This window comes from Sus scrofa, chromosome 3, assembly GCF_054392235.1.
Source record: "Sus scrofa isolate SSC_HxYL_T2T_F1_AM1 chromosome 3, Sscrofa_HxYL_maternal_Yorkshire_Landrace_v2.0, whole genome shotgun sequence".
Lineage (NCBI taxonomy): Eukaryota > Metazoa > Chordata > Mammalia > Artiodactyla > Suidae > Sus > Sus scrofa.
In genome coordinates, this window is record NC_139385.1 from 55,905,892 (window position 1) to 55,923,067 (window position 17,176).

The 17,176-nt window shown below is 41.6% G+C and overlaps 1 protein-coding gene across 6 annotated transcripts in view; it reads right to left on the minus strand.

The window, feature by feature from the left end:
- TTL (tubulin tyrosine ligase) overlaps nucleotides 1-17,176 on the minus strand; it is a 45,359-nt gene that overhangs the window by 13,336 nt on the left and 14,847 nt on the right. For 3 of the 6 annotated variants that reach the window (XR_001307533.3, XR_014839582.1, NM_001004041.1), the window contains 2 exon segments: nucleotides 6,662-6,797; nucleotides 4,158-4,427 (listed from right to left, as the gene is read on the minus strand). Coding sequence is in view for 4 of the 6 variants with exons in the window: in NM_001004041.1 (NP_001004041.1) it covers nucleotides 4,158-4,427; nucleotides 6,662-6,797 (406 nt within the window). In the remaining 2 variants the exon portion in view is untranslated. 6 annotated transcript variants of the gene reach the window in all.

The following is a 17,176-nucleotide window of genomic DNA, read 5'->3' on the forward strand; positions in this document are numbered from 1 at the left end:
TGACTACAGCTCCGACTGGACCCCTAGCCTGGGAACCTCCATATGCCGCGGGAGCAGCCCAAGAAATGGCAAAAAGACAAAAAAACACAAAAAACAAACAAACAAACAAAAAAACCCCACAAATGCAAATGTAGGGAGAAAGCTCTAGAGGGATCTGGTCATTCTCTTGCCTCTAATAGTTATCATTTGCTCTTGAGGCACGTATAAACCTGAGGCTGTATGTAATAAAGTTCAGAGAACATTTGAAGAATTGGGACCTTAGAGGCATATGTTTTTCTACCTCCTCAAAACTGTGTAATTGCTTCTTGAGAGCTTCAAGAGTATCTGGATGCCTCGTTTCTTCCAAAAAGAAATTTTTTTTTCTTCATCTGAATTACTATGTTGCAGTGTGTGTTCTGTTTTACTGACACTCTGCTTTGTCTTGTAGTGATCTATAATCACACTTTTTCTTTCCTACTATATTTTCACAGTGCATAATTGTGTGTGTGTATTTGTGCGTGTGTGTAATAAACAACTTGTAGAATTTGGTCCATACATCAAGATTTAATAATAAACTTACAAAGAAAATAAAACACAGTCAATATTTAATAAAATAGTTTAACAAAGACCAAATGTCTTATTATGTGCTTTAACCTATTAATAAGGTCAAAATACTATTAGATTTCAATTAAATTTTGTATGAGAATGTTAATAAAATGTTTCTTAAAAATTCACAAAAAAAAGATCCTTTTTTTTTAGGGTTGTAGTTGTGGCATACGGAAGTTCCTAGGTTAGGGGTCGAATAGGGGCTGCAGCTGCTGAGCCATGCCACACCCAAAGCAACATGGGATCTAAGCCACATCTGCGACCTACACAAAGCTCTTGGCATCACCAAATCCTTAACCCACTGAGTGAGGCCAGGGATCAAACCCATATCCTCATGGATACTAGTTGGGTTCTTAATCCACTGAGCCACAATGGGAATGCCAAAAAAAGAATCTTAAGAACAAAGAAAAGATATATTAAGAGCAATACTAAGATTTCAGAAAGGATGGAAGCCATAAGACAATGGATTGCAACCTTCAAAGAGCTACATAATTTAATTGCTAATTTTTGTTTTCAGGGCAAATGTCCTTAAAAAAGTGAAGACAAAATAAAAATTTTATCAGATAAATAAAACAGAAATAGTTCATCACCAGCAGACCTTACTGTAAAAGCTCTAAAAATTAGTTTTATAAGGATAAAGAAAATGATTCTAGATGAAAGCAAGAAAATGCAGGAAAAAAAGAGAAGCAACACAAAGGGTTGAAATGGATGAGGAAATCTAAATGAATATTAACTATACATAATAATAAAAATGATGTCTTGTGATTTTAAAATATATGTAGCATTAATGACTACCCATAAAGGCTTACAATTTAATACCTTTAATCCCCCTCTTTGGGTCCTTCCTGCTTCCTCTTCAGAGATAACCACTACTTTGAATTTTCTGTTTATCATCACTTTCTCTCTGGATTTTTACCATATATATACAGCCCTCTAAATAATGCATTACTTAGTTTTGCTTGTTTTTCAATTTATATGAATAGGATCAATCTACATGCATCTTATATATTTACATTTTTTTTCCTTGACATTATGTTTGTATAACATAGTGAAGTGAAAAAAAATCCTTTAACAATAAGGTGAAATAAGGTCATTCTCAGATGATGGAAAATGGAGAGGACTCCTCACAGCAGAACTGCTCTAAAAGAAATGCTGAAGTCTGAAGAGAAATGGTACCAGAGAGAAACCTGGAACTTCAGGGCTGAGGAAAGCACAAAAGAAATGGCAACTATCTGGGTAAATGTAAAAGAAAATATTAACCTGACAATCCATCATACATTATGTATGTGTATCATAATCCTTGGAGTAACCATGAAACAAAAAAATGCAGAGATATAGTCAAATACTCAATGGAAATATTAAAGTGGAACTCTTAAAATGTTCAAATAAATCAAAAGGCTGCAGGAAATGAGGAAATGAAAAACAATGAAAAACAAACATGTAAAAAAAGGAGACACAACAAATAATAAAATGGTAGATGTAAATCCAGTCAAATCAATAATTACTTTAAATTTAAATGGTATAAACAATTAAAAAGGAGATGATATGTTGGATTAAAAGGAAAAGATGACAAAATCTAACAATAAGCCATCTACCAGAGGTCCACTTTAAGTATACAACAGAGAAGAGGAGGTATGGAAAGAGACATACCATCAATCAAAAGAAAGCTGGAGTGGTTATATTAATATCAGACAAAAAAGATTTTATTATTATTATTATTTATTTGTCTTTTCAGGGCCACACCCATGGCACATGAAAGTTCCCAGGCTAGGAGTTGAATTGGAGCTACAGCTGCTGGCCTACACCACAGCCATAGCAACATGAGATCCAAGCCACATCTGCGACCTACACCTGTGCTCATGGCAATGCCAGATCCTTAACCCATTGAGTGAGACCAGGGATCAAACCCACATCCTCATGGATACTAGTCAGGTTAATGACCGCTGAGCCTCAACAGGAAGTCCTAAAACAGACTTGAAAATAAGAAATATTACCAGAGATAAAGACAAAAACTACATAACAATAAAGAGGTCAATACCCTCCAAAGAGATGAAAATTCTAAATGCATCTGCACCTGACAACAGATCTTCAAAATATAAGAAGCCAAAAGCTAATAAAATGAAAAGGAGATAGAGAAATCCATAATTACACTTGGATACCTCAATGTTTTATCTTTCAATAATGAACAGGACAAGAACAGAAAATCAGCAAGGCTATAAAAGACTCAAACAGCACTACAACCACCTTCACCTAATGTGCACTTATAGAATACTCTGCCCAACAAGAGCAGAATAAACATTATTTTTAGTGCACATGGAACATTCACTAAGATGGATCATATTCTGGACCATGAAACAAACATTAACAAATTTTAAAGACATTAAGTCATCCAAAGTATGTTCTTGGACCAAAATGAAATGAAAATTTCCAGAAAATCCCCAAATATTTGGAAATTAAGCAAAACTTTCTAAATAGTATGAGTCAAAGATGAAGTCACAAGGGAAACTAGAAATATTTTAGTACAATAAAAATAAAAACATGATATAGCAAAATCTGTGGGATGCAGCCAATGAGTACTTATAGGAAAATTGATGGCATTAAATGCTTATACTTTAAAAAAGCCAAAATCCCTCAATTCAATGGCCTAACCTTGCACTTTAAGAAAATTAGAAAAAAATGGAGTTCCTGTCGTGGCGCAGTGGTTAATGAATCTGACTAGGAACCATGAGGTTGCGGGTTCGATCCTTGGCCTTGCTCAGTGGGTTAATGATCCGGCGTTGCCGTGAGCTGTGGTGTAGGTCACAGACGTCGCTTGGTTCCCACGTTGCTGTGGCTGTGGTGTAGGCCAGTAGCTACAGCTCCAATTAGACCCTTAGCCTGGGAACCTCCATTTGCTGCGGGAGCAGCTCAAGAAAAGGCAAAAAGGCAAAAAAAGAAAATTAGAAGAAGAAAAGCAAGTTAAATTCTCCCCCAAAGCAGAAGGATGAAAAAAAAAACAAAAAAAAAAAAACCATAAAACAAAGAAATCAAAACCAAAAACAACGGAGAAAATCTAGAAAACTAAAAGATGACTTTTAAAAGAGATTGAGGAGTTCCCGTCATGGCTCAGCAGAAACGAATCTGACTAGCATCCATGAGGATGCAGGTAGATCTCTGGCCTCTCTCAGTGGGTTAAGGATCAGGTGTTTCTGTGGTGTAGGCCAGCAGCTCCAGCTCCGATTCGACCCCTAGCCTGGGAACCTCCATATGCTGCTGGTGTGGCTCTAAAAAGACCAAAAAATAAATAAAAGAGATTGAAAAAAAATTGATAAACCTCTAGCCAATCTGTTCAAGGAAAAAAGCAAGAAGCTATGATTAACCAATATAAGGTAGTTGAAGGATTACCAATATAAGGATTAAAAGAAGAGACATCAGCACAGATCCTATAGATCTTAAAAGGATAATAAAGGGATATAACAGATGAGTTTTGTTATATTAAGTTAGACAACTTAAATGCAACAATTCGTTGAAAGGCATAAACTCCCAAAGCTCCTTCAAGAGACACATAACCAAAAGAGATATGATTCAGTTACCTTATTATATGTTTGATTTGTAGTAAGATACTACTTTCCAGGGTAATGTTCAAAGCACTTGTGAGGTACTGATTGAACTCCTCAAAGAACATTTCATTCCCTTCTTCATACTTTCCATAATTCTTCGAGTACTCCTTCTGAATGCAGTGATTGGTCAAATGGCAGGTTTTGTCTTGGAAATTATCTGTATGGTACGGTTCTGAAGCAGTCCGAAGCACACCTTCTCTGTAGAGGTAGATGTTATACTGATGATCCACCAAGACCCAGCTTCTGCAAGTCAATGAAAACACCCTTTTATTCCACTTATCTGAAGTTTCTCCATACCATCCCCATGCCTTGATTTTTTTCTGGGAGGAAATGGAGAAAGGATGTAGGTTCTAAAATGAAACAAGGCAAGTTATGACAGTTCTCCAAGACAGTCGATTATCCCTGTAATGAGGCAGGAAACATTTCATCATAAATGACAAGGAGACTTTGACCCATTCAAAAGACACAGCACTTTGGAGTTCCCACCATGACGCAACAAGATTGGCAGCATCTCTGAGGAGCTGGGATGCAGGTTCTATCCCTGGCCTGGCACAATGGGTTAAGGATCCAGTGTTGCCACAGCTATGGTGTAGGTCACAACTGCAGTTCCAATATGATCCCTGGCCTGGGGAACGCTGTATACCTTGGGGTGACCAAAAAAAAAAAAAAAAAAGCAGCATTTTGAAGAGCTGTGAGTGGGTTGGTTTTTACAGTTAATCTATGAAACCTCCAGTTGCCATGTTTTTCTTTTTCTTTTTCTTTTTAGGGCTGCACCCTAGGCATATGGAGATTCCCAGGTTAGGGGTCTAATCAGAGCTATAGTCACTGGCCTATACCTCAGCCACAGCAATGCCAGATCCGAGCCATGTCTGTGACCTACACCATAGCTCACAGCAACACCAGATCCTTAACCCACTGAGTGAGGCCAGGGATCAAACCCACAACCTCATGGTTCCTAGTCGGATTGTTTCCACTGCGCCACAACAGGAACTCCGTCATGTTTGTTCTTTTCGTAATCTTAAGAAGACTGTTCCTAATGAAGCTGATTTGACCAGACTAGGTGTTCAAGAAGCAGGAAGTCAATGTGACGGCATCAAGATGACAGATTCCTAGATGGGGATATGATGGTAAGGCCAAGGACAGGCTGAGGCAGGGCTATTCAGCTTTCAAAAGCATCACACAACCTCTTTCTTTTTGCCAGGGCCTTTGCTCAGAAATATAACATCCAAAAACCCTGAATTCATGAAACCCTTAAAAATGGGACACAGATGGAGTTCCAGTCGTGGCTCAGTGGTAATGAACCCAACTAGTACCCATGAGGACTCGAGTTCAATCCCTGGCCTTGTTCAGTGGGATAAAGGATCCAGCCTTGCTGTGGCTGTGGTGTAGCCCGGCAGCTATAGCTATGATTTGACCCTTAGCCTGGGAACTTCCAAGTGCTACAGGTACGGCCCTAAAAAGAAAAACAAAAAAGACACAGACAATAAAGTGAGGACATAGTCTTTGGCAGGGTCATGTGATCCACTATGTATATCTCTCTGCTTCTTTCATAAGTAAGCCCCCCCCCCCCACAGGAACCCTTCTCTTTGTTCTTTTAGGGGGTGGATTTTTTAAAATGAAATATAGTTGATTTACAATGTTGTATTAGTTTCTGGTATACAGCAAAGTGATTCAGATAAATATGGATATATTCTTTTTCACCTTCTTTCCATTATGGTTTATTATGGATATTGAATATAGTTCCCTGTGCTATACAGTAGGACCTTGTGGTCCACCCATTCTCTACATATTAGTTGACACCTGCTCATCCCAAACTCCCAGTCCATCCCTCCCTAACACCCCTTGACAACCACAAGTCCAATACCCTTCTCTTTGGGATCCATAAGACATCTTCATTAAAGACAAAAAAAATTTTTAATTTTTATGGCTGCCTCTGAGGTATACTGAAGTTCCCCAGCCAGGGACTGAATCCAAGCCACAGCTGAGACCTAAACTGCAACTACAGCAGCACTGGATCTTATCACCCACTGCACTGGGCTGGGGATCAAACCCACACCTCCGCAGTGACCAGAGCCATTGCAGAGAGCCGCTGCTATCAGATGCTTAACCCACTGCACCATGGCAGGAATGCCAAAGAGAAAAATTTTTTTTCTAACACCACCACCACAGCCATTTATTAAGTGCTTTCCAGGAACTGTGCTAAAGCTTTACAAACATTGTTTCAATCAATCCATCAGCCCTGAGGTAGATGAGAAAATTGTTTAAAATAGAAAACTCATCGTCTTGGTAATATTTTCTAGAAAGGGAAACAGTGAAATAAAAACAGAAGATTAGGTACAGAAGCTCAGTTCCATGCAGTCGTATTCAACTTGGGTGACATTAAACACAATACTACCTCACACTCCATGCCACCCACCCTCCTTCCTCATCACACACCACACTGCATCTTTTTTCCTGTTTCAGCCAGGACGCATTACCTGATGTCAAACTTGCGATGGCCTGGCTCCAGCAGCAGAGGGCGCTCAAGGTACTTCTGGATCACGTGCACCTGGCCCTGGTTGTCTATGAAATCCAGCAGCTCTGTAGCCTCTGAGGAGATGAGGATGCCTTCACCTAACAGGGTAAAATCAAAGCAGAACTGGTCCAGTTCATCCCAAGAAGAAATACTCTGTGCAAAGCCAGAATGGACATACCGGCAGCAGGAAAAAAAACAAACCAACAGGAGGTTGTTACCAGCCAGCATGATCTTCCATCCCTTCCGTCTGCCAGTCTTGCTCTCCTGTCTCCCCACAAGAGCACCAGGCTTTATCCAGCTCTCTTTCTTGGACTGAAAACACTATCACGGCAGGTTCCGACCATGAAGTTTCATCTCAAAATGTCTGAGCACCCTCAATAAAAGGCCTTTCTTCTATTGGTCACTGGCTACTACAGTAAAGGCTGTATGCTGCTTATGACCAATAAACCCACCTGGAACACTACAGCTTATAGAAACATCAAGAAGGTTAGGGCATAAAGACAAACGTGTAAGAACATTCCTGTGGCACCGTAATAGAAAAAAATAGATATGTTCAAGGCCTCCATCAACATTAGACAAAAATCTTTTGAAACAGCTTTGAGATGTATTTTACATACTATAAAATTCACCCTTTTAAAATATAAAATTCCAGAGAAATATATCTAATCACTCATGATAGAGGATAATGTGAAAACAAGAATGCATATAAATGTATAAATGGGTCACGCTGTACAGCAGAAATTGACAGAACTATGTAAATCAACCACAATAAATTTTTTTAAAAGTATAAAATTCAGTGTTTTTTAGTATACTTAAGAGTTTTGCAACCAACACTACAATCTGAGAACATGTTCATCACCTCCCCTCAAATCCCAGACCCATTAAGCAGTTACTCTTTCCGTCCTCACCCCAGCCCCTGATGATTACTAACCTCATCACTTCAATAGGTTTGCCCATTCTAGATGCTTCATATAAGTGGAAGCATACTGTAAGGGGCCTTTTTGTGTGTGGCTTTTTTCATTTAGCATCATCTTGTTTTTCTTAATCTTTTTTTCTAACGACCACACCCACAGCATACTGAAGTTCCTGGACCAGGGACTGAATCAGAGCTGTAGCTGTAACCTATACCGGAATCCTTTAACCTGTGGGCCAATCCTGGGATCAAACCTTTGTCTCTGCAGCAACCTGAGCCACTACAGTAGGATTCTTAACCCTCTGCGCATAGTTTTTTTTTCTCCCAGCATAGTTTTTTTAAGTTTCATCCATGTTGCAGCATATGTCAGTATGCCAGTCTTCTTTTATACAACTAAATAATATGCCATTGTGTAGATATACCACATTCTGTTCAATCAGTTGATGGACATTTGAGTTGTTTCCACTGTTGTTTGGTGATGATGAATAATGCTGCTATGAAGATTTGCATTATAGTTCTTATGTGAACATATGTTTTCAGCTCTTTTGGAAATATACCGGAAGTGGAACAGTTGGGTCATTAAAGAACTACTAAACTTTTCCAAAGTGGTGCACCACATTCTCAGAAGCAATGTACCAGGGTTTCAATTTCTTTTTTCTTTTTTTTAGGGCCACAGGTGTGGCATATGGAGGTTCCCAGGCTAGGGGTTGAATCAGACCTGTACCTGCTGGCCTATACCATGGCCACAGCAACTTGGGATCCGAACCATGCCTGCAACCTACACCACAGCTCACAGCAATGCTGGATCCTTAACCCACTGAGCGAGGCCAGGGATCGAACCTGCATCCTCCTGGATACCAGTTGGGTTCATTTCTGCTGAGCCACAGCTGGAACCCCCACCTAAGTGCCACATTCTTCACGCCCTTGCCAACACATGCTACATTCTGTCTTCTTGACCATGGCCATCCTACTGGGTATGAGGGAGGTTGAAGGACATTTGAGATGTTTCCAGTTCACACCATTACAAATAAAGCTGCTATGAACAGTCATGTACAAGTTTCTGAGTGAACGTAAGTTTTCATTTCTCTGGGACAAATGTCCATGAGTATGTCATTGCTGGGTTGTATAATTACAAGCTTAGTTTTATAAGAATTCACTATATGTTTTCCAGAGAGGCTGTACCAACTTAAATTCCCACCAGCACTGTAAGAGTGATCTAGTTTCTCTTGACCCTTGATAGCTTAGTTGTTGTTACCATTTCTTTCTTTTTTTTCAGGCTGATAAAATAGATTTTTCTGCTTATCAGTGAAGATAACTGACACAGTATATTAATTACATTAATATTTAACAGATTTAAAATTGCTTCATGAGCTCAATGAGAGAAAAGACCGAGTCATATCCAAATTCCTACCTCAATTACCTAAGAGAGTATTTGGCTTTCAACACCAAAATTTAGAAGTTAATTAAAGTATGACAGCAATACATTCACTTGAAATGGGGTTTAATTTATTATAGTATTACGGTTTGTCAGTATAGCAAAACTACATTTAGAACCATTTCTTTTTTTTTTAATTTTTTAATTTTTTTATTTTTTGTCTTTTTGCTATTTCTTGGGCCGCTCTCGCGGCATATGGAGGTTCCCAGGCTAGGGGTCGAATCGGAGCTGTAGCTGCCAGCCTACGCCAGAGCCACAGCAACGCAGGATCTGAGCCGCGTCTGCGACCTAAACCACAGCTCACGGCAACGCCAGATCATTAACCCACTGAGCAAGGGCGGGGACTGAACGTGCAACCTCGTGGTTCCTAGTCAGATTCATTAACCACTGCGCCATGACGGGAACTCCCGTTTAGAACCATTTCTTATTTTAGGCATTTTAATAGGAGTGCAGTGATAGCTCATTGTGGTTTTAATTTGCGTTTCCCTAATGGTTAAAGATAGCGAAAATCTTTTCATTTACTTATTTTTCAATGGAATGTGTTTTCATTTCTTTGCCCATTTTTTAATTGGATTTCTTCCCCTTCTTTTTTAAACTGCTGAATTTTAAATGAGTCCTCCGTCAGATGTATGCCTTGAAAATATTTTCTCCCAGTCTGTAACTTATCTTTTCATCCTTTTAGCTGGGTTTTCACAGAACAAAAGTCTTCATTTTGATGAGGTTCAACTGATCAAGGTTTTACTATTGTGGACAGTATTTTCGGTATCAAATTTTGGAACTCTTTGCCTAGCCTTATCTATTGTTTCCTGAAAAAAATTATAATTTTATATTTTACACTTAAGCCCACAATCAATTTTTGTTTTTGTTTTCTTTTTGTTTTGGGTTTTTTTTTTTGCCTTTTCTAGGGCCACACCTGTGGCATATGGAGGTTCCCAGGCTAGGGGTCCAATCGGAGATGTAGTCAACAGCCTAGGCCACAGCCACAGCAACGCTGGATCCTTAACCCACTTAGCCAGGGATTGAACCCAAAACCTGATGGTTCCTAGTCAGATTCGTTAATCACTGAGCCAAGACAGGAACTCCCACAATCCATGTTGAATTAGATTTTTTGTTTTGTTTTTTGTCTTTTTAGGGCCTCACCCAAGGCATATGGAAGTTCCCGGACTAGGGGTCGAATCCAAGCTGCAGCTGCCGGCCTATGCCACAGCCACAGCAACAAAGGATCCAAGCCACATCCTCAACCTATGCCTCAGCTCTCAGCAACTCTAGATCCTTAACCCACTGGGCAGGGCCAGGGATTGAACCCAAATCCTCATGGATGCTAGTCAGGGTCTTAACCCACTGAGTTGAGTTAGTTTTTGTATAAGGTGTGAGTCATATGTTGAGGCTCATTTTTTTTGGTCTATGGGTATCCACCTGCTCTACCACCATTTGTTGAAAATCTATCCTTCCTCTATTGAATTGCTTTTGCATCTTTTTCAAAAATGTGTGAGCTGATCTCTGTCCCACTGATTCACTGTTTTTTTTGGCCACGCCCAAGGCATGCAAGTTCTGGGGCCAGGGGCTGAACCCAGGCCACAACAGTGACCTGAGCCACAGCAGTGACAACACTGGATCCTTAGCCTGCTGCCCCACTCCCTGGTTCACATTTCCATCCCCTCCACCGACATCACAGTGTACTGATTACACAGCTCAACAGCAGTTTGGGATCAGGGACAGTGATTCCTCCCAATTTCAGTACTGTTTAAGCTATTTTAGGGTTGTGTGACTTTCCATATGAATTTTAGAAGCTTTATGTCCATACGAAAACCTTGCTGAGGTCTTGAGAGTCATCACCTCTACAGACCAGTATGGAGTGAAGAGACATCTTTATCATGTTGAGTCTTTCCTTCTGTGAACACAGTAGGCCTATCTGTTTATTTAGGTCCTCTTTGACGTCTTTGATAGTTGTCTTGTAACTTTTCAGCATATAGATCCTGTACATTTTTTTTTTTTTTTTTTTGTCTTTTGTCTTTTTGTTGTTGTTGTTGTTGTTGTTGCTATTTCTTGGGCCGCTCCCGCGGCATGTGGAGGTTCCCAGGCTAGGGGTTGAATCGGAGCTGTAGCCACCGGCCTACGCCAGAGCCACAGCAATGCGGGATCCGAGCCGCGTCTGCAATCTACACCACAGCTCACGGCAACGCCGGATCGTTAACCCACTGAGCAAGGGCAGGGACCGAACCCGCAACCTCATGGTTCCTAGTCGGATTCGTTAACCACTGCGCCACGACGGGAACTCCCCTGTACATGTTTTGATAAGTTTATACCTAGGCATCTCATTTTGGAGGGGGGGGGTGTGATTCTAACTGGTTTGTTTTTGTTTTTTGTTTGTTTGTTTTTTGTCTTTTTAGGGCTGCACCCGCGGCATATGGAGGTTCCCAGGCTAGGGGGCTAATCGGAGCTGTTGCCTCCAGCCTACGCCAGAGCCACAGCCACATGGGATCTGAACGACCTACACTACAGCTTGCAGTAACACCAGATCCTTAACCCACTGAACAAGGCCAGGGGTCGAACCTGCATCCTCATGGATGCTAGTCAAACTCATTTCCACTGAGCCATGACAGGAACTCCCTAATTGGTATTCTATTTTTTATTTTGGTATCCATACACACTTTTAGCATGAGTGGAAAAAAAAAAATGAGTTCACTGTGATTGCACTTGTCTTTGCTCTTTCATAAAGGAAGCCAATATGAAAAAACAAAAATATTTATATTAGGAAATAAGACAATGGGTAATGTTTCCATCCCCCTTTAATGTTGTTTTTAATGATAATACTTTTTGAAAATTATAAAAATGTATCTATATCTTTACCTTCTTCCCATTATTTTTCCAACTATTAGCATTGGAGATAATTAGAAAGAGTTTACATAAGGTAACCGTGTAAAGAAAATAAGGGTGGGAGTTCCCATGTGGTGCAGTGGCAACCAACCCAACTAGCATCCATAAGGACTGGCCTCGCTCAGTAGGTTGGGGATCTGGTGTTGCCGTGAGCTGTGATGTAGGTCACACATGTGTCTCAGACCTGGCATTTTTGTGGCTGTGGTGTAGGCTGGCGGCTACAGCTCTGATTTGACCCCTAGCCTGGGAACTTCCATATGCCGCAAGTGTGGCCCTAAAAAGCAAAAAACAAAACAAAACAATGGAAAATAAGGTTGGAGCAAAGACCACACTGGGGAGAACAAGGCATTAACAGGTGATGGAGGTAGAAATGCAATGATTCTTGCAGGTTAATCTCATCTGGGACCTTATGGGGCTCCCTTTTTAGCTCTATGATCTCCCACCTATGCTTTCAATTTCTGGGTCATCTCTACTTGGTTCTCATTTTCAGTACAAATTAATTTCATGATTCATCATCTCTTAAAAGTTAAGCCCTTTTTCAATTACCCCATTTCTGTCACTTCCTCCACTATGTGGTTATTTAGCCTCTTTTGCTGTTTTTTGTTTGTTTGTTTGTTTTTTAGGGCCGCACCCACAGCATATGGAGGTTCCCAGGCTAGGGAATCTCATCAGAGCTGTAGCCGCCGGCCTTTGCTACAGCCACAGCCACGCCAGATCTGAGCCGCATCTGCAACCTACACCACAGCGCACAGCAACACTGGATCCTTAACCCACTGAGCAAGGCCAGGGTTCGAACCCGCAGCCTCGTGGTTCCTAGTTGGATTTGCTTCCGCTGTGCCTACTTAGCCTCTTAAACAAGAAGCAACAAACCAACTCAGAAAACCTCCTTCCTCTCTTCCAGTATGAACATAATTCATTGTTTCATCTCCCTGAGGAACACGTCCAGGCTCCTCTCCACCCCCCTGTGCCAGTTCTTCAGTACGGACCTTAGTCCTTCCTTCTCCCTGCATATTATTATTATTAATAATAATAATAATAATACAGCACCCTGCATATTATTTCTAGAATAATCATCCTAAAAAACACCTTTTCCCTACTAATGCCCTTAAACTACCCACAGTCTTATTCTCTAACATGATTTTTTTTTTTTTAATGGCCACACCCATGGCAGATGGAAGCTCCTGGACCAGGGATTGAATATGAGCTGCAGCTGTGACCTACACTGCAGCTGTGGCAACGCCAGATCCTTTACCCAGTGCTGCTGGCTGGGGATCAAACCTGAGCCCCAGAAGCGACTGGAGTCACTGCAGAGATAACATCTGATTTTTAACCCACTGTGCCACAGTGGGAACTCCTTCCTAACATGATTATTTTCATTTTTCATATTGCCTTCCTTTATGTATGGGCAACGTCAGGCTCAGTCACAGCCACTTACCTCCTATTATTTTTTCACTTCATCCTCTCAATATTTTCACTGTTTCTACATTAACTTCACAGTTATATTAGTGACCAATAAAATATACTATTGCATGGATGTAAAAATATTACACACGTTTACTGGACAATGGGGTTGTTCCCAAGTACAGTTGTGCTATTACAGTAACACAGTGGTAAATGTCTTTGCTACAGGTCACCCTTGCTTCTTTTCATTTTTATTATTATTTTTAATTTAATTTTTTTGGAAACATCCACAGCATGTGGAAGTTCCTGGGTCAGGGACTGAACCCAAGCCACAGGAGTGACAACACCAAATTTTTAACCATTAGGCCACCAGCGAACTCCCCATATTTCTTTTTAAGTATTTCCATGGAGGAAGTTTTCAGAAATGGGATGAGTGGGCCAAAAGCATATGAATTCTTTTTGTGTGTGTGTGGGGGGGGCGGTCTTTTTAGGGCCACACCTGCGGCATATGGAAGTTCCCAGGCTAAGGGTCAAACTGGAGCTTCAGCTGCCGGCCTGCACCACAGCCACAGCAACACCAGATCCAGGCCGTGTCTGCGACCTACACCACAGCTCATGGCAACACTGAATCCTTAACCCACTGAGTGAGGCCAGGGATCGAACCTGCCTCCTCATGGATGCTAGTCAGATTCATTTCTGCTGCAGCACAACAAGAACTCCCCACATATGAATTCTTTATGACTTTTGCTCTGTGTTATCTTAATGCTTCTTCAAAGGGCTGGGTATCACCACCAGGAGGGAGCTGTTAAAAAACTCAGCAACAATATCCCTCAATGGTTTGGTTTTCTTATTTTGTAGATGCTGGTACCTAAAACCCACTTTTATTTTTTAAGTTTTAGATACTAGTGTAGCAGCAAGTTTCCATGTGTTTGCTAACTGTGTTTCTTATATCATTTGTTTTTATCCTAACTAAACCTGGAGGATATTTGTTCATGTCCTCACAAAATTATGAAGAAAATGGGGTTCTTACAGGAGCGTTGAGGCCACAGTCTCAGTGGATTTGAGGTTCTTTATTCCCATCTCAGTTTAATTTATGTGGAAAGAGACACATCGCTAGCCTTTTTTCTGACTAGAATGTAGGTCCATGAGGCCAAGAGAACCATGTCTTGTCTCATTTGTCTCTGAATCTCCAAACCTTCGTTACTTCTCTTATTCATTCACTGAGTCCATATACTGGACTTCTGTTGTGTGTTCTCCTGGCCCCGGAGAGACAGTGCCCAGCGCAGCTGTGACATGGTCTGATGGTGCTTTAATAGGACCTCTGCTTGCTGTACTGTGTGTAGACTCCAGAGAATGGCCGAGAATAGGAAGACACGGAGCGATGCTCATGGTGGGAGGTGACGGTGACTCCAGTCGCCGACGGCCAGTGGAGGTGGTGAACGGTGGCTTGATCTGGATATAGTGCGAAGTTAGGCCAACTATACCCAGCATGGAGTAGGTTCTGAATATTTATTTAACAAGAATAACTCAGTCATTCATTCAGCCTACTGTTTCATCTTGTAATTCCTAAACAACACAAATCCATGCCACTTACCTCCTCAACTCCTAAAGCAAAACGTCTTTTCTTTGGCATTTCATTCTCTCTCTACCTCTCTCTCTGCTGTGCATCACTCTGTCTTGTGATAAGCGACCAGGGTCCTCCCAGGTGGGATCACTGCCATGACTTGACAAGTCCTTCCATCAAGGGCTCTGCCTCACTCTGGGTTCTCGCTCCAGTCAAGTCCATGACACCAAGAGTCCTTCTCATAACCCTCTGGACTCCAGCCCCAACCCACAGGAGGAATCTGGAATACTCTGGATGACTATCTCCTCTTCCAACTCCCCCATGTGCTAAAAGAACCAAGCTAGGGAATGGTCCTGGAGAAGAGGGCACAGGAGGGGTGGAGGGTGGTGAGGGGCCTGGTTGGTGGCCAGAGTCTACCTCTCCCACTTTTAGGAGATTCCAGGTGATTCCAGCTGATGCTCTCCTGTCTCATGGTGGGTGGAAAAGAAGGCTATGTCCACTGGACCAGGAACAGAAATAAGTACTAATGGTCAGATGGTCTTCTGGGTCAATAAAGGAAGTAATTTTGAAATGGAATGGTGTTTATTTATTTATTTACTTACTTGTTTGGTCATGCCTATGGCATGTGTAAGTTCCCCCGGCCAGAGATCAAACCCATGCCACAGCAGCAACAACACTGAGCCCTTAACCTGCTAGGCTACCAGGGAACTCCTGGAATTGATTATTTTTTTTATTAGAGTTGATTTACAATGTTGTGCCAATTTCTGCTGTCCAGCAGCGTGACCCACATATATATACATGGAATGGTTCAAAAAAGAGCCTGTGACCAGAGTTGTAGAGAAAGACTGCGTATATGTGTTCATTACCGGGGGAGCTGCCTATGCTTTAAGCCTGTGTTAATATTTCAACCTTATGCCTTCTATACATTCATTCAACACACATTTGTTAAGTGCCCAAGGGGAAGGTATAAAGATGCACCAGATTGAAATGCTATGTTCACATAGGGCTCCCAGGACTGTGGGGGAGATGAACAGACACACTAACATTCAGCAGGGTGTGGGCAAGAGGCTGGTATAAGATGGGGGAGGAAAGAGAGCAGGGGAAAGAATAGAAAGCAATGGAAACAGAGGCTATTTGAGATCAGAAAAGCCTCTCTGAGAAGGCAACATCTGAGCTAAGAAATAGAAAATAGCCCACAAAAGTGCATTCCAGGTACAGACACACACTTAGAGCATCTGAGGGATGCTAGGGAGGGGTTGTGGCTACAGCATAGTGAGCAAGGCCAAGAATCAGAGATGAGGTCAGAAATACGGGCAAATGTCAAGGGGTGTGGATGTCTATCCAAGACTCTGAAGTCTATTCTAATTACCTTGGGAAGCCAGCTGGTGATTTTTTTTGGGGGGGGTGTCTTTTTAGGGCCACACCTGTGGCATATGCAGGTTCCTAGATGAGGGGCTGAGTTGAAATTGCAGCTGCCAGCCTATACCACAACACAGCAACGCAGGATCTGAGCAGCATCTGTGACACCACAGCTCACAGGAATGCTGGATCCTTAACCCACTGAGCAAGGCCAGGGATCGAACCCAAATCCTCATGGATACTAGTTGGGTTTGTTACCACTGAGCCACAATGGGAAACTCCATTTACCTTTTTAAAATATCACTCTGCCCAAGTGCAGGAGAGCTACTATGACAAAACACCACTACTATGCAGATGCAAGAAAACAGGAGCTTTGATTTCAAGAGAGGGCAGGGCAAAAGGCAAGAAAAAGGCTATTTCAGGCCATGTTTTGAAAGTACAGTTAGCAAGACTTGCTGATACATTAGGGAGAGATGGTAAAGCAAAGGGCAGCCAAGGAGGGGGCCCAGGTATGGGGCTTCTGAGGTGGGGTGAAGAGTAAGTGGGTAAGTCGAGAAGGAAACGAAGAGTTCCACATAAGACACGTTCAGCTGAAAATGCCTGCTGTTGCATCTGGAGCTTAATAGGAAAAAAAAAAAAATCTCATCTGGAGATATACACTTCTTAAAAAATTTTTTTTGAAGTATGTGTAGTTGATTTGAAAATGTACATTTCTAAGGCATTAGCACAGAGTCATTTTGTTTTCCTTTTAGTATTTTTTATGGTTGCACCTGTGGCATATGGAAGTCCCCAGGCCAGGGACTGAATCCCAACCGCAGCTGTGACCTACAATGCACCTGTGGCAACACCTCTTTTAACCCATTGCACCAGGCTGGGGATCGAACCCGAACATCTGCAGTGACCCGAGCTGCTGCAGTCATATTCTAAA